This window comes from Entelurus aequoreus, linkage group LG06 (genome assembly GCF_033978785.1).
Source record: "Entelurus aequoreus isolate RoL-2023_Sb linkage group LG06, RoL_Eaeq_v1.1, whole genome shotgun sequence".
Taxonomy (NCBI): Eukaryota; Metazoa; Chordata; class Actinopteri; order Syngnathiformes; family Syngnathidae; genus Entelurus; species Entelurus aequoreus.
Genome location: NC_084736.1, coordinates 23319354 through 23342758, shown reverse-complemented (window position 1 = coordinate 23342758; position 23405 = coordinate 23319354). Strand labels below are relative to the sequence as shown.

The following is a 23405-nucleotide window of genomic DNA, read 5'->3' as shown; positions in this document are numbered from 1 at the left end:
AGTAGCCGATCAAGAAGCTAAAAAAACATTAGGGCTACTTTGTTGAGAACATACTCACCTCAACTATAAAGTCATTGTTCACAATGTTGAAATTTTTCCCCCGACAGACTTTTCTTCTTTTCGATTATTCGTTAAAAAATAATCATTGCTATGTTCCTTCTTCAATTTTGTTAGATCATGTTCATCTGCGGGAAATTTCGGGCTTGTTGGACTAAAGTCTGGCTCTGTATCAGTACAGAATTTCAGTATTGCCATATGTAGATACTTATCGTATTGTACGGTAATTTCCCTCTATGTACATCAATAATTCCCCAAATCCCACAAGCTACGATTCTTTGACCGCTTCAAAACATATTTGTTATTAGCAAATACAAACAGGATATGTCCCATTTACAGCCAGGTGGGGGCACCGCCCATGGCCTTTTATAGTGGGCAGCCTAAGACACACCTGTGCAATAATCATACTGTTTAATCAGCATCTTGATATGCCACACATGTGAGGTGGGATTGATTATCTTGGCAAAGAAGAAATGCTCACTAACACAGATTTGCGGACAATATTTGAGAGGAATAGGTATTTTGTGTATATTGTAAATGTTTTCCATCTTTGAGTTCAACTCATGACAAATGGGAGCAAAAACAAAAGTGTTTAAGCATTTATATTTTTGTTCAGTAACACTTTTGGCTCATTTCCCAAACTGATAAATGTTTCATATTTGAAGAGGCATTGAGTGTTCCAAGGTGCCATGATAATAAATATATAATATCATTAGGATTAACATGAGGACAATCGTTGCAAGTATGCAAGGACAACACTGCTCGTGTCTTTTTTGGTGACTTTAGAGCCGCCGCTTCCCAAAAAGAGGAAGAAGTGAATATCAGACGCTAACATCTGTCTCCACACACCCATAATCCTTTGCAATTTAGACTTTTGCAAGAGTCACTTTGGAATAAATCCACACATCTCTTGAGTAGGACAAAACAATCTTGACTGTTGGAATGATTTTGGTTCCGTTTGATTAAATGTGTTTTTATGCTGATCTTTGTCAGCTGTGCACACGGAGGTTGACCAGGGTGAACTAATTACCTCCATCCCATTAGTAATGCACGATATTTACACGGTTACATTTACTGAAGTAACTTTATGGATACATCTTCCTTGTCACAGCAGTTTTATTGCAATATACTTTTTGCTTTATTTGAATATTTTTGTGAAAAAGAAAGGCTACTTTTACTTCTAAATTAATCTATTGGTTACTGCTTGCAGAGACTTATTGTTTTGGCTTGTTAGAGACATTTCTTCAGGTGGGCACTGTCACATGACTCTGCTTAACCAATCCAACGTAAGCACTAGTGACCTTTGACTCTATTTCACCAATCAAACAGAGCCTGGCAGTCATATGACCGCACTCAAACTACACACTGTAAAAAGTGATTATTTGTATTAAAGTACGGCGTGCAACGAGAGGCAGCATAATTCTTTTTTTTTTTTTTTTTTTTTTTTTGTCCTGTCCAGCTTCTCAGGCAAATCATATAGTTGATGTACACTACCGTTCAAAAGTTTGGGGTCACATTGAAATGTCCTTATTTTCAATGAAGATAACTTTAAACTAGTCTTAATTTTAAAGAAATACACTCTATACATTGCTAATGTGGTAAATGACTATTCTAGCTGCAAATGTCTGGTTTTATGTGCAATATAATGTATAGAGGCCCATTTCCAGCAACTATCTTTCCAGTGTTCTAATGGTACAATGTGTTTGCTCATTGGCTCAGAAGGCTAATTGATGATTAGAAAACCCTTGTGCAATCATTTTCAAACATCTGAAAACAGTTTAGCTCATTACAGAAGCTACAAAACTGACCTTCCTTTGAGCAGATTGAGTTTCTGGAGCATCACATTTGTGGGGTCAATTAAACGCTCAAAATGGCCAGAAAAAGAGAACTTTCATCTGAAACTCGACAGTCTATTCTTGTTCTTAGAAATGAAGGCTATTCTACAAAATTGTTTGGGTGACCCCTGTAAATGTTCTGTTTTTGCATTGCGCATTATTATGGTACACTCTTTTAGTGTATTTACGGTAATTCCCAGCATGCATTGCTCTATGCGCGGGCTCCGGTGTTAAGTCTGTTATGTGAACGGCAGTGGCCGGTTTGTTATGGTGTTCCCTCAGTAAAGTATACGTATAAAAAGAAGAAGGTTGTCGTCATTGAGTTATCAATGGTAGCAGAGGATGTCTAACAACGCTAACTACAGAGTCCCTCCTGCGTTTGAAGAAAAGAAGTCATATGAGAGCTGGAAAAATGAGGTTGAAATGTGGATACGTGTTACCGATCTGGATAAGGAGAAACAAGCATTAGCTGTTGCTCTCTCACTGAGGGGGAGAGCTAGAGATACAGCTTTGGAAATACCTGCGGATGATTTGAACAAAGATGACGGGATGAAGACCCTTGTAAAGGCATTGGATAATGTATTCTTAAAAGAAGAAAAGGACAGAGCTTATGATGCATACACGGACTTTGACAAGATTCGGAGAGAAAACGAAGTTTCCATGGTGGATTACATCGTTCAGTTCGAGCAGAGGTACAACAAAATGCGCAAATTTGACATGGTTCTTCCCGACGCTGTTTTGGCATTCAAGTTGTTGGATACAGCCAGTCTCGATGTTAAAGATAAACAGCTTGCGCTTACAGCTTGTTCAACACTTACATTTGCAAGCATGAAGTCAGCTTTAAAAAGGATTTTTGGAGACAATGTGCAGCCGCCCACATGCAGCGGGGGAATTCACATGCGCGAAGATGTTGCTTTTTATGTGGATCAAAGGAAAAGAGACGGAAGGAAATTTCGTTCCCAACCCGACCAAAAGGGGGCGCCATTGACTGGCTCAAACCCACTGGATAGGTTCGGCAGAAGATCTAAGTGCGCTATCTGCCAGAGTACATTTCACTGGGCTAAGGACTGCCCAAATAAGGCTGAACATGTAAAAATGACAGAGGAAAATGCAGAGACAGAAACAATTGAAGAGTGCAATGTTACATTGTTTTCTAAAGAGTCCGTTTCTGATGCTGAAATACTCATGGTAGAAGCCTTAGGTTCAGCTGTAATTGACACTGCATGCACCAGAACAGTCTGTGGTGAAAAATGGCTGGAGAATTACATTCATACACTGAAGGAGAGTGACAAGAAAAAAATGGAAAATACACAGAGTAGAAGAGCTTTTAAGTTTGGTGATGGACAAGTTGTTCATTCCATAAAAAAAGTAAAAGTCCCAGCAAAAATAGGACAAACCAGGTGCCACATAGAGACTGAGGTGGTCTCAGTGAACATTCCTTTACTACTAAGTAAAACGTCACTTAAGAGGGCAAAAGCAGTGCTTGACATTGAGAATGATAAAGCCACAATGTTTCAGAAACCAGTGCCTCTTGAGATTACATCCTCAGGACACTACTGTGTAAACATAGTGGACAGAGATTGCACAGCCACCCGTGAGAATGAACCCCAAACTGATGAAGTTCTGGCCATAACAGATGGCATGAGTAAAGATGAAAAACTCAAAGTATTGGTGAAACTTCACAAGCAGTTTGGACATGCCTCAGTTGATAAACTCAAAAAATTACTAATTAGTGCTGGAAGTAATGATGATGAGAGTGTTACTATTCTGAATGACATCGTAAGTAGCTGTGAAACATGTCTCAAGTACAACAAGCCCAAACCAAAGCCATCAGTTGGTCTACCAATGGCTTCAACATACAATGAAACTGTGGCATTAGATCTACACGAGCTAGAACCAAATGTGTGGTACCTCCACATGATTGATCACTTCACCAGGTTCAGTGCTGGTAGCATTGTTACAACAAAAAAATCCAGTGAAATTGTGAGGCACTTTATTCATTCCTGGGTGAGTGTTCATGGAGCCCCATCTAAGATTTTTTGTGACAATGGAGGTGAATTCAATAACGAGGAAATGAGGGACATGGCTGAGAACTTTAATATTGAAGTGAAAACCACTGCTGCCTACAGTCCATGGAGTAATGGATTGATGGAAAGACATAACCAGACCCTTACAGAGATCCTGTTAAAAGTGAAGAAAAGCAGTGTTTGTGACTGGAAAACAGCCTTAGATTGGGCCTTGATGGCAAAGAATACAATGCACAATGTGCATGGATTTAGTCCATACCAGCTGGTGTTTGGACAAAACCCGAACCTACCTTCTGTGCTGGTTGATAAACCACCTGCCCTGGAGGGCACTACCATGAGTAAATGGGTAGGACAGCACATTTCAGCATTACATGAAGCAAGGACAGCGTTTACTGAGGCAGAGTGCTCTGAGAGAATCAGGAGAGCTCTGCGCACACAGCTTCGCAGCACAGATGAATACTACGAAACTGGAGATAAAGTGTACTACAAAAGAATGGACTGCAATGAATGGAAAGGCCCTGGGGTGGTAATTGGACGAGACGGGGTGGTAATATTTGTTAGACATGGAGGCTCCTATGTCCGGGTGCATCGCTGTAGACTGCGCAAGGCCACAGATCACTACACTGACACGTCTCGTGACAGCCAAGAAAGCCAGACAGAACTTAATGCAGCAAAATGTGGTATTGAACATGTTGAAGATCTACCCAATACTGTATCTAGTGATGGAGACAGTGTGCCTAACACAGAGAATGCGGCAGGGAGCTCTAATAATGACAGAGACAGCAATGAGCAAGATAATGATCCATCTGACAGACAACCTTCTATCATAAGAACAGACCGTAGTATGAATCTAAAAGCAGGACAATTCATTAAGTATGTGGAAAGAGACACTGGAATTTTACACACAGCAAAAGTGCTAGGTCGAGCAGGAAAGGCAACTGGAAAACACAAGAACTGGTACAATCTGGAGTACATTGAGCCAGTTAACCTCACTGGCACAACAAGGTCAGCTGACCTTTCACAGGTTGACACACTGCAGATTCAGTCATTGGACAGGGTGGAACAGCCATCTGATCACGAGGATGTACTTGTTACAAAGGATGTGTCATTTGAATCAGCTAAACTTACTGAAATCAGTAACTGGGAGAAACACGGTGTGTTTGATGAAGTAAAAAACATGGGACAAAAATGTATTTCCACAAGATGGGTGTGTACACTCAAAGACACATCAGACGGCATAGTTCCAAAAGCAAGGCTAGTGGCGAGAGGATTTGAAGAGCTAAACACAAAAGATCTCCCAAAAGACTCGCCAACATGTGCCTCAGAGTCTCTTAGACTACTCATGTCTGTGATATGTCAAAACCGATGGACACCCCACTCTATGGACATTAAGTCAGCATTCCTTCAAGGAAATGAGTTATCCCGAGACATCTATGTTCGTCCACCACCTGAAGCCAAGAGTGAGGGAACTCTATGGAAGCTAAACAAATGTGTTTATGGACTAAATGATGCATCACTGTACTGGTACAATAGGGTTAAAGAAACAATGTTGCAAACTGGAGGAAAGATGTCACAAATTGACCCTGCTATATTTTATTGGTTGGATAAAGATTGTAATGTGTCTGGGGTGCTTGCTTGTCATGTTGATGATTTCATCTGGGGTGGTTCACAGATTTTCACAACAACTATAATCCCTCACCTGCAATCTGCCTTTCAAATGGGCAGAGAAGAACATGACAGCTTTCGCTATGTAGGCATGGAGTATGTCACTGCAAATGGAGTAACATGTATGCATCAAGACAATTACATACAGAATCTCCAGCCAATTCACATAGACATCTCCAGAGCCATGAGACGGGATGCTCTTTTGACTGAAAGTGAAATTGATGACCTGAGATCAAAAATAGGTCAACTTCTGTGGGTTGCCAGACAAAGTAGACCGGATATTATGTTTGATACATGTGTCCTTGCAGCTAACATAAAACATGCTACTGTGCAGACTTTACATGACACAAACAAGGTGGTGAGAAAATTGAAATCAGAACATGTGACACTGAAGTTTCAGAACCTGGGAAAAGACAGTTCTCTAAAGCTAGTAGTGTTCTGCGACGCCTCGCTGGGAAACCTTACAGATGGAGGCACTCAAGGGGGACATCTCATTCTGCTGATGGGTGAGGAAGGAAGATTCTCCCCTGTGTATTGGCAGTCAAAAAAGATCAGAAGAGTCGTACGGAGCACTCTTGCTGGAGAAACTCTTGCCCTTGCCGATGCTGTTGACAGTGCCATTTCTTTATCTGACCTTCATGCAGAACTTACCACAGGGAATGTATCACAACATGTCTTACCAATAGTGTGTGTCACTGATAACCACTCCCTTGCAGACGCCATCAAGTCTACTAAGTCAGTGACAGAGAAAAGGCTCCGCCTTGAAATAAGTGGCATCAAAGAACTTCTTCAGTGTAAAAGAATTCCACAGATTCTCTGGGCACCTACTGGAGAGCAGCTAGCTGACTGTTTGACAAAACGAGGTGCATCCGCACTTCAGCTCCTAAAGGCACTCAGTGTTGGAGAGTGGAAACTGGAATAGAGACTATTCTTTTGTGGACAGTTTTTTTGTATAAGTTTTTTTGTTGATCACCATGTTCTTACATTTTCATACTTATGGACATTAATAATAGACTGATTTTTTGTGTTAAAAAAAAAACTAAAAAGAAAAAGTGGGAGATTGTAAATGTTCTGTTTTTGCATTGCGCATTATTATGGTACACTCTTTTAGTGTATTTACGGTAATTCCCAGCATGCATTGCTCTATGCGCGGGCTCCGGTGTTAAGTCTGTTATGTGAACGGCAGTGGCCGGTTTGTTATGGTGTTCCCTCAGTAAAGTATACGTATAAAAAGAAGAAGGTTGTCGTCATTGAGTTATCAACCCCAAACTTTTGAACGGTAGTGTAGATGCCCATATCGGCTGTTCAGATTTACTTTACAAAAGAGAAGTGTAGGATACTTCTCTTGTTGCCTTATTTGTATTTGACTTTATTAAATGTATTTATATTATCATTTGGTGCAGCCGGGCCGGAGCAGGAGGAAGACGGAGGGGGGAATTGTGGGGACAAGAGGGGGATTAGACAGAGAGACAAAAACAACAACAGCAAACACAACAACAACAACAACAACAACAATAGAGCAACATCAGCGAATACGACATGTACAAATATGATGGTAAAAGTAATAGCAAATAAGCCGTTAGCGAAAATAAAATAAAAAAATAATACAGAAATGACAATGACCATTATTACACTAAAAATGGAGCAATACAAATACCAATAGAAATAGCGCTGTTGATAATGAACAATGCCAATACTTTACCTTTATTATCAACAATACAGTTGTTCAAATGCAACAATACATACACTACCGTTCAAAAGTTTGGGGTCACATTGAAATGTCCTTATTTTTTAAGGAAAAGCACTGTACTTTTCAATGAAGATAGCTTTAAACTAGTCTTAACTTTAAAGAAATACACTCTATACATTGCTAATGTGGTAAATGACTATTCTAGCTGCAAATGTCTGGTTTTTGGTGCAATATCTACATAGGTGTACAGAGGCCCATTTCCAGCAACTATCACTCCAGTGTTCTAATGGTACAATGTGTTTGCTCAGTGGCTCAGAAGGCTAATTGATGATTAGAAAACCCTTGTGCAATCATGTTCACACATCTGAAAACAGTTTAGCTCGTTACAGAAGCTACAAAACTGACCTTCCTTTGAGCAGATTGAGTTTCTGGAGCATCACATTTGTGGGGTCAATTAAACGCTCAAAATGGCCAGAAAAAGAGAACTTTCATCTGAAACTTGACAGTCTATTCTTGTTCTTAGAAATGAAGGCTATTCCACAAAATTGTTTGGGTGACCCCAAACTTTTGAACGGTAGTGTATACGTAATGATAACTTGAGATACGAAAGAATGCAGAAAAATGGGGGGAAGAAAGAGAAGCAACCTACATTAACATTGTAGATTGTTATAGTAACAATAGGTTAAGCTTTGTCAGAGTGCCATGTGTTATACCCAGTTTACCCTAGGGCAACAACATTAATATATGTTTGATGAAACGTGATTATGTGCATGAGTGTATGTGTGCATATGTACTTGTATATGTACAGTATGTGTATATGTGTGCTTGTACAGTGAATGTATATGTATAGTAGGTGTATGTGTGTGTTTGTACAGTGAATGTATATGTACAGTATGTGTACAGTGAATGTATATGTACAGTATGTGTATATGTGTTTGTACAGTGAGTGTATATGTACAGTATGTGTATGTGTATGTTTGTATAATGAATGTGCGTGTGGATGTACGAACTTTGAGTGTGTAAATATGTACTGTATATGTATGAGGGAGCGTAGGTACCTATGTATGTGTGTATGTATGTATGTGAGTATATGTGAATTTGTGTGTACAATACATTTGACTCCCAGTGTGTGTGGGAGCCAGAGTACGGCCCCAGCCTCCCCGAGAGCCCAACCCATAAACAGTACTTGTGGTGCCCAGGGAACCAGGGACCACCGCCCCCACGCAGCCAAGCCGGACAGCGACAGGAACCCCAGAGCCCGGCCCACAGCGCCGTCCACAAGGGCCAGCAGCAGGCCGCAGACAGACGCACCCGGCAGAGGACAAGGCACGAGAAAAGCAGGGGACAGCCAGACCCCAAGCCAGCGAGAGACCACACCCCACACGGGCAGAAAGGCGGGACGCCCCGCCCGAGGGGCCCGGAGACCCCCCGCAACCGGACGGGAAGACTGCCCCCGCCCCACCGGCAACCGGGCCCCCACGAGCCCACCCCCCACCCCCGGAGAGCGCGGCGAGGCCAGCCCCTGGCCACCCCACCCAAGTCGGCCGCCACAGGACCACCCAGCACGGGGCCACGGGAACCACCCACCCCACCCGCAGGGACCCCAACGATGGAGATGGAACAACCAGCAACCGCCCCGCCGAGTCCCCCCCGGAGGTAGGGGAAAATAAAAAATAAAAATTAAAAAATTAATAAAATATATTAAAAAAATAAAAATAGAGGCAGCACAACTCTAATCAATGTTTACTTACCTTTATATCATGTGTGTCAGTAGAAATTTTCACATTTAAGCCTACAAGAATTCCACTTCCAACGAGAGAAAACATGTTGCAGGAAATTATAGATGTTTTTATGTTTTAGCTCGTATATGCTAACATTAGCCCAGTTATAACATCACTAGTAACTGTAAAATGTGCATCTTTTGTACTACATGTTTTACGCTCGCACAAATGACTACTAAATAAATCAGAAGTTACTCAGTACTTGAGTAGTTTTACACTGAGTATTTACTTAATAAATTATTTTGATGACTACTTTTCAACTTTTACTTGAGTCATATTACAATACTCTCAAGTGACAGTACTCTTGAGCACAACTTATGGCTACTTTACCCACCTCTACAAGGATAAAATGGCAGGCAGACGTTTATGTTGTTTAAGTGGAACTGCACTTTTTTGGGAATTTAGCCGATCATTTACAATCCTTATGTACTGTAAGACAAGAACACATGTTTTTAATGCATTCTAACTTGTAAATAAACACTAGCAAGAGTCATCCAACAATGGAGTCATGCAGACGTTTTTAAATCAAAAATATTTTTTCTCCTCTTGCTCTGGCACTTTTTACCCCTCACAAGCTTCCGTAGCTTGCGCCGTCCCATTACTTCCTTAGCAGCACACATAGCAAAACATGGCTAATGCTAACGCTAACGAGAGCGAGACGTTCGTTCCCAAGAAAAAAAAGGGTTGTTAGTATTTTGCTTTTGCGGCAACAGGCGTGGAACAAACCACTGCACGGTGAAAAGTTTGTTTACAAAAAGGATTTGCACGACTAACTTATTCCAGCATCTGAAACCGAAGCCTCCAGCCGAGGGTGGGAAATACAATTCTTTACGAGGCGAACAAGACCAGCGACAAAAAAACTACAGGATAAAAATTACCTTACTGTGGTGGAATCATTTACACCAGGTATGTATGATGATGTCTTGTATGATAAGAAGCACAATGCGTATAGCGATATGTATGTAAATATTACATGTTATATTTTATATTGCTACCAGGATACATTTTAATCTACTTTATACCTTTTGTTTTCGCCCTCTTTTTGTGCCCTTGTGTGCATTATCCTTTCCATCCTTTGTAACTGAGCTACAGTGTGGAACCATTTCCCTTGTGGTTCAATAAAGTTTATCTAAGTCTAATATCACTAAAGCCGCTGCTTTGCACACAGCCAAAATGTGTGAATGAAAAAGGCTGCGTTTATTTGATCTACTTACTGAAATAAACTATACTACTCTCACTGTTTTACTTCATTATTCATTTACATACAATGTATAATACTGCATTTTTATTTACAGAAATATGTTATTCAAGACAGAAGTTTGAACTATATTGACCTCGATGTTGGAGATTTGCATTGCTACATTTTTGTTAAAGGTATTCTATTCAAGCAGAAGTGTTGCTTCCAAAAGGAAGCTCTTAATTTAATTTTTGAAAATGATTCCATTAAAAAAGTACAATTTATATCTGGTCTAAAAAGAACATCATTATACAAATTAGAATTTTGCCAAGAGTGAGATGCTGTGTAAACAGTGTCATTTCAAGCTACTAGTTTTTGATTAAATACAATTTAAACTTTTTTGAATTATCTGTCATTTGTATTAAAAAAAAGTTTAAAGTAAAGAAAAAAAAAATCGTAAAAAATTGTAAATTAAACTTTTTGTGAAAAAAATCGGGGATTTTATTTTTAGGCCATATCGCCCTGGCCTACTGTAAATATAGTAAAACATTCACTTACGGCACAATGTCTGCTCTTAATTAGATGCCGACTGATAGGATGTTTACATATTCCCATTTAGACGAATAGTTAATAATCCACCCGGAGGTTATTATAAAAAAATTGGCTGAAAAACGAGTGCTTTTTCGCGTCTTTGTGTCAAAGTTGACCAACTTCTCGGTTTATGTCCACAACCTTCTACTATCCAGCTGAGAGGCATGATTTATAATCTAGAATTCATTTTCACCAGCTGAGAGGCGATGCAGCAGTGATGTTAGCACTCTGTGATCATGGCGCTACTTCGTTAGTGTTTATAACAATATCGCTAATACTTTATTATTCAGATCGCGACATGTAGATGGAGTATTTTTGGCAGTTTTTCAATGTTTTTTCAAGGGTTTTATGGACGCAATAGTGTACTCTCATTAGCTGCATTGTTAGCCATCTCGTACTTACCGTATTTTACGACTTAGACTGAATTTAAAAAAAAGGGAAATTTATGTGTTCTTATTTTACATAAGGATTGTGAATGATAGGCAAAATTCCAAAACAGTACAGTTCCCTTTAAAGGTTTGTTAGTTAGCAGGATACAAACTACTAACTTGGTAGAGGTATGGCATGGGCCAAGGAGACGTCATAAATATTGGTTGGGATTCATTTAAAAGAATAATTTCATTTTCACTTTTGGTCATTACGGTCAGCTTGCAGCAGATGGCACTGTGGTGAAAAAAAGATGACTTTTAATGTGAAAAACTGCTACTTTTAGGGCCGAAAATGATATGACCCAGATACAATGACATTTATTAAGCAGTATAAATGAACGCTATATGTCTGTTGTTCATAATTAACTGTTCAACTGAGCAACGTTGCTCAGTTAGTAGAGCAGCCATTCCAGCAACTTGAGGGTTCCATGTTCGATTTCAGCTTCCGCCATGTTACTGCTGTTGTGTCCTTGGGCAAGACACTTTAATCTTGCTCCCAGTGCCACCCACACTGGTTTAAATGTAGCTTTAAATGTAGATAATGCGTTTCACTTCGTACAGCGCTTTGAATTTCTAGAGAAAAAGCGCCATATAATGTAATTAATTTCACAAATACAACTAAAATGTGAGACAAGAACTTTCTGTATTGAATGGTGACTGACCAAATTATTTGTCCTTTCATCCTGAAGCCTAACAACGCCATCAGTACCTCAGCCTGTCACCTGTACACCATCATGGCGGCTCACACGTGAGACTTGGCGTAGTGACGGACGAGAGGCCGAGTGCAAACCAGAGCGCTAACATGGCCGCCTGTGCACCAGGAGCTCCACCTGCTGGCCATGTGAGGTGCGGGCGCTGACCGCCACAGTCTGACCTTTAGCTGTTCCCTCGTTTGTGCGACAATGACAAGCGCCGCGACAGACCGTCGAGTCGCAGACGTGCGCTTGAAAAGGAGCTTAGTGCGATGCAGGCGGACAGACGAGGGGGGAGGAGTCAGGAGAAGGACAAGTCTGCCACCACGTTGCTGATGAGGGGCACACAGCTCCCCGTCTACATTTGGCCGAGGGCTCATTAGCTCCTTAATCACTCAGGTAGGAAAGAGCAGCCTCAACGTCTTTGCCAGCAGTACAGCTTGTACGCAAGCACACACGGACAGTGTAGGAATTATTAGCCTCGATGAAGTCTCCCACAGGTAATTATGACCAGAGGCACGTCCTCCTTTAATAATTACGGCCTCTTCCTTTGTGAAGACAGTGGACAGGTACAAACTTCCTTCCTAGACTGTTCCTCTAGAAAGGAAGGTGAATGGCGTGATGCGGCAGGCGTGAACATTTACCTTTGTTGAAGAACATGGAGGCCATCTGACCCATCTCCACGCGCTCAGCAATGTCAAAATGGTCCCCGTGACCTCCTGACCGCTCTGGAAAAACAGAAAGGTGCCATGTCAGCAGAACTCTAGTTATAGTTAAACTCCAAACTTTTTCCACGGAGGGCCGCACGCTGTAATATCAAAGCATGCGGGGGCCATTTTGATGCTTTTTCATTTTCAAAATCTATACAATATATAGTAACTAGGGGTGTGGGAAAAAATCAATTCGAATTCAAAACGCGATTCTCACGTTGTGCGATTCAGAATCGATTCTCATTTTTAAAAAATCGATTTTATTTTTTTATTTTTTATTTTTTAAATTAATCAATCCAACAAAACAATACACAGCAATACCATAACAATGCAATCCAATTCCAAAACCAAACCCGACCCAGCAACACTCAGAACTGCAATAAACAGAGCAATTGAGAGGAGACACAAACACGACACAGAAAAAAACAAAAGTAGTGAAACAAAAATGAATATTATCAACAACAGTATCAATATTAGTTACAATTTCAACATAACATTGATTAAAAATCCCTCATTGACATTATCATTAGACATTTATAAAAAAAAAAAAAGAACAATAGTGTCACAGTGGCTTACACTTGCATCGCATCTCATAAGCTTGACAACACACTGTGTCCAATATTTTCACAAAGATAAAATAACTCATGCTTTTGGTTCATTTAATAGTTCAAACAAATTTACATTATTGCAATCAGTTGATAAAACATTTTCCTTTACAATTATAAAAGCTTTTTACAAAAATCTACTACTTTTGCATGTCAGCAGACTGGGGTAGATCCTGCTGAAATCCTATATATTGAATGAATGAGAATTGTTTTGAAACCAGAAAAAAACGTTTTTGAATCGAGAATTGTGTTGAATTGAAAAAAAATCGATTTTGAATCGAATCGTGAACCCAAGAATCGATATTGAATCGAATCGTGGGACACCCAAAGATTCACAGCCCTAATAGAAACTATTAGGGCTTCCCTCAATTTTGGTGAACATTAAGGTCTTGGGGACCCAAAAGGGTCTCAGTCATTAAAATTATAAATATATGTCATTATTTTTTTTTACTTTCAACACTTAAATATAAATAAATAATGATAAATGGGTTATACTTGTATAGCGCTTTTCTACCTTCAAGGTACCCAAAGCGCTTTGACAGTATTTCCACATTCATCCATTCACACACACACACATTGATGGCGGGAGCTGCCATGCAAGGCGCTAACCAGCAGCCATCAGGAGCAAGGGTGAAGTGTCTTGCCCAAGGACACAACGGACGTGAATAGGATGGTAGAAGGTGGGGATTGAACCCCAGTAACCAGCAACACTCCGATTGCTGGCACGGCCACTCTACCAACTTCGCCACGCCGTCCCTAAATATCTATATCTCTATATCTATATCTATATCTATATATATATATATATATATATATATATATATATATATAGATATATATATAAGCCCTTTGAGACACTTGTGATTTAGGGCTATATAAATAAACATTGATTGATTGAGATTAACTTCAGATCTATCCGTTAACGTAACATTTTCCTTTAATGTTTTGTGCCCTTTTTTTTGCAAAGAACAAAATATGGACAATTTTCCCCAAATAATTACCTCAAATTGAATATTTGATGTGAAGCAATTGGAGCTTTAAAGGGAAACAGAACTTTTAGGAATTTTTTCATTCACAATCATTATGAAAGACATGACAATGGATGGATATTTTTTTATGCATTCTAAATATTAAATACATTTTATCAAAAGTCTGCTAACAATGGAGCCTATGAAAGCTGTGCAATTGTGCCTAAAAATCCTTTAAAAATCGTCAAAATACCTCAATTAGGGTTTTATACACACATGATGTAAGCATATATGTAATGTAGTAATGGGCACATTTATATAATAACATTTAATATTTACATATTTTGATCATTTTAAGCATACGCAGTGCATTAACTTTAAAAAGGCATCACTACATTTGCTTTTTTTTCTTCATCACTGATTTGTGCTCACTGCAGACTTTATGAAAACATCACTTACTGTACAATGTCTGCTGTTATTAGGATGCCGACTGCTAGGATTTTCACGTATTCCCATTAAGGTGAAAAATGTCTCATAATCTTCGCGAAGAAAGGGGCTGGGTGGTGTGGGGGCGCAGAACAAGTGCTTTTTGTGTCGTCCTCGCCAGTCCCAGGTCCTAAACGGCTGTCAAAGTACCAACTTGTCGGATTATTTTTTCAGCCATCTATTTTTCCGGTGAGAGGGATGATTTATGATCTTGAATAAACTTGCAGGGAGAAGGGAAGCGAGGAGCACCTTACCACTTAATGTCGTGCGACGGCACCGGTACAAACAGTTTGCCTGCGTTAGTGTTTATAATAATAACATCACTAATACTTGGTTAATATTCAAGGAACAAAATGTAAATTGAGTATTGTTGGCACTTTGGCTATTTATTGGATTTTATGGACTGGATAGTGGAGCTCCCATTGGCTCTGCTGTTTGCGGACTTTTATTTACGTTAATTTAATATATAGAATGTATTAAAAAAAATCCATCTCTCGCCATGTCTTTCATAATGATTGTGAACCTTTGGAAAAATTCCCAAAAATTGTGCAGTTTCCCTTTAAATAGGTACATAATTCATAACAACATTGCTTGGGGTTCATTATTTTTTGAACAATGACTGTTCAAAAAAAGTCTGCTTAAGGTCTCTGGGATCCAAAAAGCATCCACTCATAAAAGTGTTAAAAAATAATTAATATATAATATTTTTACTTCCAAGCTTAAATCTCCAGATAAACTTCAGGTCAATCCAGTTTTTTTTTGTTTTTTTGAGCAAAGACAGTTTTGTACAAAATAGCCTGCATGGCAGCTTTGTGTTTTTTTAAATTGAAACATTTTCTTGTTACATTTCACCCATTTGCTCTTTCATTCCACTTTTTATTTAACTGTATTTTTAAAACGTGCGGTGGGCCGTAAGTGGCCACCGGGCCGCACTTTGGACACCCCTGGTTTAAGCTGATGATGCTTCATTTATCAACATAAAACTTACGGACAGACAGGATGGGCTTCGTCTCTGGTTCAGACCGCCCCCTTCCTGTGACGTCATCATCCGAATAGTCCGAGGTGGAGTCGTCGTCGTTGATCTATGGATGAAGACAAGTTTATAAACTCCAATCTGTTAAGAGCGTTTATTTGCTGTGTGCAGGATGCAGATGGAGATGGGAGGGTGGCGAAGGGGAAAAGGGGACATAGGACAGCTGGAAATGACTTAACAGCTGGGACGAATCGTGCAGAACGAGCGACTAAATGATTCACATCCAGCATGTGCACCTCGCTCTGCATCAAATAATGTTTGTGATGTCATCAGCGCCACTTCACATGCAGTCTGACAAGGTCACACAACGTGTGTGTGTATGTGCTTACAATACTGCCAGACTATCCGGCTGTCACCTGATTTGTGTAAACTTTTCATGTGATTTGGACTGTGACACTTGCACACTTTTATAGACTTACTATGCATACTTTTGAGTACATAAGTCACAGCCTTTGAGATAAAAGTCAAGTCAAATAATTCTGGGTTTAACCAAGAGAGTACCACTCTTAAAACACCCGGCAAAAGAGCGTCATACTTTAATCTAGGGCAGTGGTCCCCAACCACCGGTTCGGGACCGTGCGAGTCCGTGACGCTTTTGTTACCGGGCCACACAGAAACATTAAATAACTTATAAACGACTGCATTTTCGCCTACTTAACTTTGGCCTGTCCCACCAGACACGCCCATAAGCTTGTTCATAAATGTTTAGTAAAACTCCTGATAGGAAGTCACCATTTGTTACACCATATTTTTCAGACTATAAGGCAAACTTAAAATACTTTCATTTTCTCAAAAATGGACAGGTACATACGCACGCACGCACATACACAAATTCACTGTACAAACATACATACATACTGAACATACACATACAAACACTCATGCATATAATCACATTTCAAACATAACGTTGTACCCACACCGGGGGAAACTGGGTAAAATACGGCACACTGATAAAGCTTAACCTAGTTTTACTATAACAATCCATAAAGTTAATATTGTCCACTCTTTTTTCTTCTCCCCATTTACTTGCTTTCTTTTGTAATTTATTCACTAAATTTATGTATTGTTGCATTTGAAGCACTTGTATAGTTGATAGAAGTAATTATCGTTATTTATTATCAACAGTGTTATTTCTATTGGTACTTGTATTGCTCGATTTGTAGTGCAATAATGTTCATTTTCATTTCTGTGTTATTACTACCTACTAGATCGGTAGCTCGTGAGTTCAAACCCCGGCCAAGTCATACCAAAGACTATAAAAATGGGACCCATTACCTCCCTTCTTGGCACTCAGCATCAAGGGTTGGAATTGGGGGTTAAATCACTAAAATGATTCCCGAGCGCGGCCACCGCTGCTGCTCACTGCTCCTTTCACCTCCCAGGGGGTGGAACAAGGGGATGGGTCAAATTCAGAGAGCAATTTTACCACACTTAGAGTGTGTGTGTGTGTGTGTGTGTGTGTGTGTGTGTGTGTGTGTGTGTGTGTGTGTGTGTGTGTGTGTGTGTGTGTGTGTGTGTGTGTGTGTGTGTGTGTGTGTGTGTGTGTGAGACTATCAGTGGTACTTTTTTTTTTTCTTCCATTAACTGCTTCTTTGCTATTATTTTTAGTATCATATTTGTACATATCGAATTTGCTGATGCTGTTCTGTTTTTGTTGTTGTCGTCTGTCTTATCCCCGTCTTGTCCCCGCAATTTCCCCCTCAGTCTTTTTTTTCCTTCTTCCTATCCCCTCCGGCGCCAAACATTAAATAAATCCATTTAATAAAGTCAAATACAATAAGGCAACAAGAGAAGTTTCCCACACTTCTCTTTTGTAAGGTAAATCTGTACAGCAAATACATCAACAATATGATTTGGCTGGACAGGGAATGTTTAAAAAAAATAAAAGAATTTTAAAAAATAAAAATTAAAAAATTAAAAAATCGACCGTGAGCCTTATGACGTGGTGCGCCTAATGTACATATTACCTCTGGTTATGCATACCGACCTCAAAGCAATTTTATTTGGTACATGGTGTAATGATAAGTGTGACCGGTAGATGGCAGTCACACAGAAGAGGTACGTGTGGACTAGGGCTGCAACTAACGATTAATTTGATAATCGATTAATCTGTCGATTATTACTTCGATTAATCGATTAATAATCGGGTAAAAGAGACAAATTACATTTCTATCCTTTCCAGTATTTTATTGGAAAAAACCCAGCATACTGGCACCATGTTCTGGACATTGGGGGTGCAGCATACACCAATAATAACACAGAAATGTAACTCATCAGATCAGAACTGAATCTTGTACACGTTTCTGTTGTGAATAATAAAGGATTCATTTTAGGCTGCATCTGAATTTGATTGATTGATTGAGACTTTTATTAGTAGGTTGCATAGTGAAGTACATATTCCGTACAATTGACCACTAACACCCGAATAAGTTTTTCAACTTGTTTAAGTCGGGATCCACTTCAAATGATTCAGATACAGATATATACTATCATCATAATACAGTCATCACACAAGATAATCACATTGAATTATTTACATTATTTACAATCAGGGGTGTGGAGGGGGGGGAATAATAGCATGAAATATTCCAGCACCTTCATAACGTTTAGTTATACTAAAGCGTCACTCAAATCTAAATATATTTATATAGCTTTATCAGCCCGGCTACATTGATCCATTATGAAACCAACCTGTCCGTTACGTTTATTTCGAAATTGGTAACCGTGCGTTTTCTCTCTCAAAACGGAGTCAAATGTGCCGGAGACACATTATCAGCCCCGCGTTGCAACAAAGGCATAACGTTAACGTTACTCACACAAAAGCTGAACTCATGAAAGCTTGTTGCCACTATGGACTTAAAAAGTTACGTACCATGAGTTCCCTTCATCCATGGCTCCAACATGTTTCCTTTTCAGGTGCTCCTGAAGCAATGTTGTACTTCCGTGCCATTTTGCAGGAAACGGTCTTCTTTGAAATCTTTAAAGTGAAGTGTTCCCACACTTTTGACGACTTAGGTCGTACACTTTTCTCCATTGAAGCAATAACCTCAAGATGTTTCTCCGCTAAACTATCGGTAGTGTTTTCCTGCGCCATTTTTCGAATGTTTCCAGCAAAGGAGACGCCGTCGTCACGTGAGCTGCACATGACCACATCATTGGCTAGCTTACGCCACCTCATGAGACGTAGCCTCAGCGCTGTTTTGCACTGTTTTTGTACTTATTTTGATTATTGTTTCTCAGCTGTTTGTAAATGTTGCAGTTTATAAATAAAGGTTTATAAAACAAAAAAAACCAACAACAAAAAAATAACCAAAAAAAAGAAAGAAAAAAAAAAGCCTCCGCACATGCGCATAGCATAGTTCCAACGAATCGATGACTAAATTAATCGCCAACTATTTTGGTAATCGATTTTAATCGATTTAATCGATTAGTTGTTGCAGCCCTAGTGTGGACTGCAAGAAGACGCTAGCAAGCAAGACCAAAACTTTGATGTTTCAATTGAGAATACAGAACATTACACACAGCGCTAAAAAATCTGTCAAAATGTTTTTAGTACTAATTTGGTAAGCTACGAAGCCACAGCACTTGATGGATTGTTGGTGCTTCAACATACGGGTATTATTATGGTGTGTGTATAAGGACCCCAAAATGGCATCTATTAGGAGACATTATCTGGTGTTTTGTTTTGCAACATTCTGCAAAACCAACTTTTTTTTTTACCTATTGGTACTTCCTGGTGTGTATTTGGGATCTGCATGAGTCCCAAAAATGTGCGCATGTCCGCCATTGTAGTCAGCGCCGTACACAATTAGCTCCTTTTTATCTATACCTACTCTGGCCTAGTGGTTAGAGTGTCCGCCCTGAGATCGGTAGGTTGTGAGTTCAAACCCCGGCCGAGTCATACCAAAGACTATAAAAATGGGACCCATTACCTCCCTGCTTGGCACTCAGCATCAAGGGTTGGAATTGGGGGTTAAATCACCAAAAAATGATTCCCGGACGCGGCACTGCTGCTGCCCACTGCTCCCCTCACCTCCCAGGGGGTGAACAAGGGGATGGGTCAAATGCAGAGGACAATTTTCACCACACCTAGTGTGTGTGTGTGACAATCATTGGTACTTTAACTTAACTTTAACTTTACTTTGTTGTGGGGCATTCATCATCCACTGTTGCCATTTATAATACAAAGTGGCGTACAGTTCTAACTTATATCTGTCAGTAGACTCACTATGGAATCACCAAAAACTACCGGTACAACAAAGATCACGGGGAGAAGACGCTGTCGAAGTCGGGGCAGGTAAATAAACGGTCAGAAAGCGGCTTGAAGATGGTTTTGAACTTTTTGACCGAAAAACCACCATTACATGTTACGTAGACCACAAGGAAGAGTCTTACATGTAGAAAATCAATCAATCAATCAATCAATGTTTATTTATATAGCCCTAAATCACAAGTGTCTCAAAGGGCTGTACAAGCCACAACGACATCCTCGGTACAGAGCCCACATACGGCTCTGTACCGTATGTGGGCTCTGTACCGTAAAGAAAACAAATCTGAATAAGACCCCTTTAATGCGCCTTATAATCCGGTGCGCCCTATGGTCAGAAAAATACGGTATTCGCTACACCTTTGTGACATGGGACAATATACCTTAATGAACATATAAAACATTGTTTTTGTGTCTGACAAAAAAAAAACACAAACGCCATGCTTCCTGTATTACCAATGCCATGTTTGTTATGGATAAAGTTGTTCTAAAAAACGCTGGTTAAACATTGTAGAGACACGCATCTGCTTGCTTGATCGCCCCCTCGTCTCTCAGTGTGGCTAACTTAGAGCCTCCAGCTTAGCTTTTCTCTATTTTAGAGTCCGATTAATAAGAATAATGTTGTCACACTTACATTAAACAGGCTGTAAATTATACATACTAGAAATTCATGGTGTAAAAATGCATCCACAAACATTATTCTAGCAACATTGTGCAAGCAGACAGGCAGTAAGCCATGCCCTCTTACACACACACACACACACACACACACACACACACACACACACACACACACACACACACACACACACACACACACACACACACACACACACACACACACACACACACACACACACACACACACACACACACACACACACACACACACACACACACACACACACACACACGTGAAGCAACAACACATGCTGAAGCCTCATGATTGCTGTGTGCAAACTTATTGATTTTTACTCAAATATTTAAAAGTGATTTTAAATCATACAGTTATAACAGTTTAATGAACAAATATTAATATTTATTTGGGGTTTTTTCCCCCATCATGACAAGTGATGCTCTGCCTCACCTGCCTACACATCCCTGGTAGACTGTGTGCTGACTGAGTGTGTGAACTCTGACAGAGCCAAAAATGTATTACCGTCGTCGTACAAATTGTGATCGCAATATTTGCCCTCTCTCCATTTTAATGGTGAATTGTACTCACTCGATGTATCCCTGCTTCAAAATGAGGTGGCACTTTTTGTTTGGTAGTCCCTACTCTTCCAGTACATAGCCAAGATAGCGACTATGGAGGCTAGTTGGGCTGTGCGATAAAACGATAAATATTTATCGCGACAGATACGTAATCAATATAAAATGTGTTCCATAAAAACTATGCTATTTTTTTTTTTTCTTCGGCGCAAGAAAGCGGAATTTGCGAAACAAAGTTGGTAGCATGAAAACTCGCTCTCTGGTAACTGAGCAACACAGGAAGTCATCACTGATCAGTGGGAGTGACATGCTAAAAGCCAATCAGGTAACAGTATCAACTATCAAGTTTGGTTGCGCCATCTTGTTGTCTGGCGGTTGATACTTTGCAAGGAGTGAGAAGAGAGTCAAAATGAAGAAATTGTGGATAAAAGAGGAACAGTCACCTGGACTGTCTGGCAGTTTTGTTATTTTTTATTTAATTTAATTTTTTTTATTTTTGTATTTTTTTTAAAAAGGGACTGTAGTCAGACCAATGTGGTTTGTAAATGACGCAAGGCCGGTAATACCACACCACGTTGGCTGCGCTCGTCCCCACCAAGACCGGTAATACCACACCACCTTAGCCGCGCTCGTCCCCACCAAGACCGGTAATACCACACCACCTTAGCTGCGCTTACCCTTTAGAGCACAGCTGTAACTTCCTGGCACTAAACCGGCAGAAATAGTTCTTCCCAGGTTTCTCTATGTTTACATTTTCACACTTTGCACTATTTTGTTACACTTTAAGCATTTCTTACATATTTTAAGAGGTTATTGTTAAGTGTTCAATGTGATTTTACAATTGTGTTTAATTGATTGTTTTCCATGCTTGTGTTGACATTTCCTTGATAGCTGAGGGGATTATATTCAGAGGAAGGTTACATTTGAAATACATTTTTACATTTCATAAAGGTTCTCATGGTCCTTATTTTCCATAGGTCATAAAAATATAAATAATTATCGATATCAACCGATATAAAACAGTTCTTAGCGATATTGCCCAGCCGTAGAGGCTGGTATAGTACGTAAGTGTAACTCAGCATTCGTTAGTTTTGATTGAAACATTCACGTACTGACTGCCGTACTTCTAAGTGTCAACGCACAAGTCAAAAGACGAAGAGCCTGATTTACTAAAGGTTTGCATGTACTAAAACAGGTGCCAACCTGATAACACACGCAAAGCTGGTCTACTAAAAGTGTTCAAAGTTGATTGCATCTGTTAAGTGAGTAGAATAAAGGCGTGCAATCAATTTTTTGCACCTGTCTTCATTAATATGCAAAATATATGCTGATCATCAAAATGCCCACACAACTGGTAGTAGAAAATGCGAATATAATTATACAGCACACGCAATGTGATTTATCAACACCGTTTTGCGACCACTATTTAGCTTCTTTTTTTTTAAGCACATGTCAGGAGGACGTGCAAACTGACAGTTTCACATGGTTGCAGGATCAGTACTCGCGCTGTACAGACGATGGACAGACGACAATCCTCAGTGTGTGTGAACATTTTTGGACAGTCAAAAATGAAATATTAGACATTGTCTATTTAGCAATTTCCTTTTATAATCTTATTGCTGCTGGATGACTTAAGGGGCTGATTAAAATTAATTCAACTGCTGCGTTTTGGTGTCTGCTAGCGTTTTTTTTATTTATTTATGAAATATATTACTATATCTCCTATATGAAAAGACGTCTTTCATTATGCATTTTCTTGCGTTTGAGTCATTCCAGGCACACAAATACGTTGGTGATCCACAGCCTGGCGGACAGAATGAAGTGTCAGTGTGCTAAAACCATTTCTGCTGTCTTGATTGCGATTCCGGAAAGGTGTTAGATTATAGATGTGTGCTGCTGGTTCAACACATCGCACACATGAATGTGCGCAAAATCCTCATTTAAATTAGGCGGTCTCAGGGGCGGATTAAGAAATTTTGGCCCCCTGGGCCTGACATGGTCTTGGCCCCTCAACCCCCCGCGCGTGTGGGCGCACACACACGCACGCACTATGCAAGAAATACTGTATACTGTGAACAGACATGCACACTGTACTGTACAGAAGAGTGCACATACTGCACACACACTATTAGGTATACCACACAGACACTGACAAGCACAGGTTTCACACAGACACAG

General features: G+C 39.8%; 1 protein-coding gene across 3 annotated transcripts in view; it reads right to left on the bottom strand.

The window, feature by feature from the left end:
* Positions 1-23405, bottom strand: part of tmem104 (transmembrane protein 104) — a 102915-nt gene that overhangs the window by 60166 nt on the left and 19344 nt on the right. For all 3 annotated transcript variants that reach the window (XR_009826513.1, XM_062050315.1, XM_062050316.1), the window contains 2 exons: positions 15701-15794; positions 12588-12671 (listed from right to left, as the gene is read on the bottom strand). Coding sequence is in view for 2 of the 3 variants with exons in the window: in XM_062050315.1 (XP_061906299.1) it covers positions 12588-12671; positions 15701-15794 (178 nt within the window). In the remaining variant the exon portion in view is untranslated. The remainder of the gene's footprint in view (positions 1-12587; positions 12672-15700; positions 15795-23405) is intronic.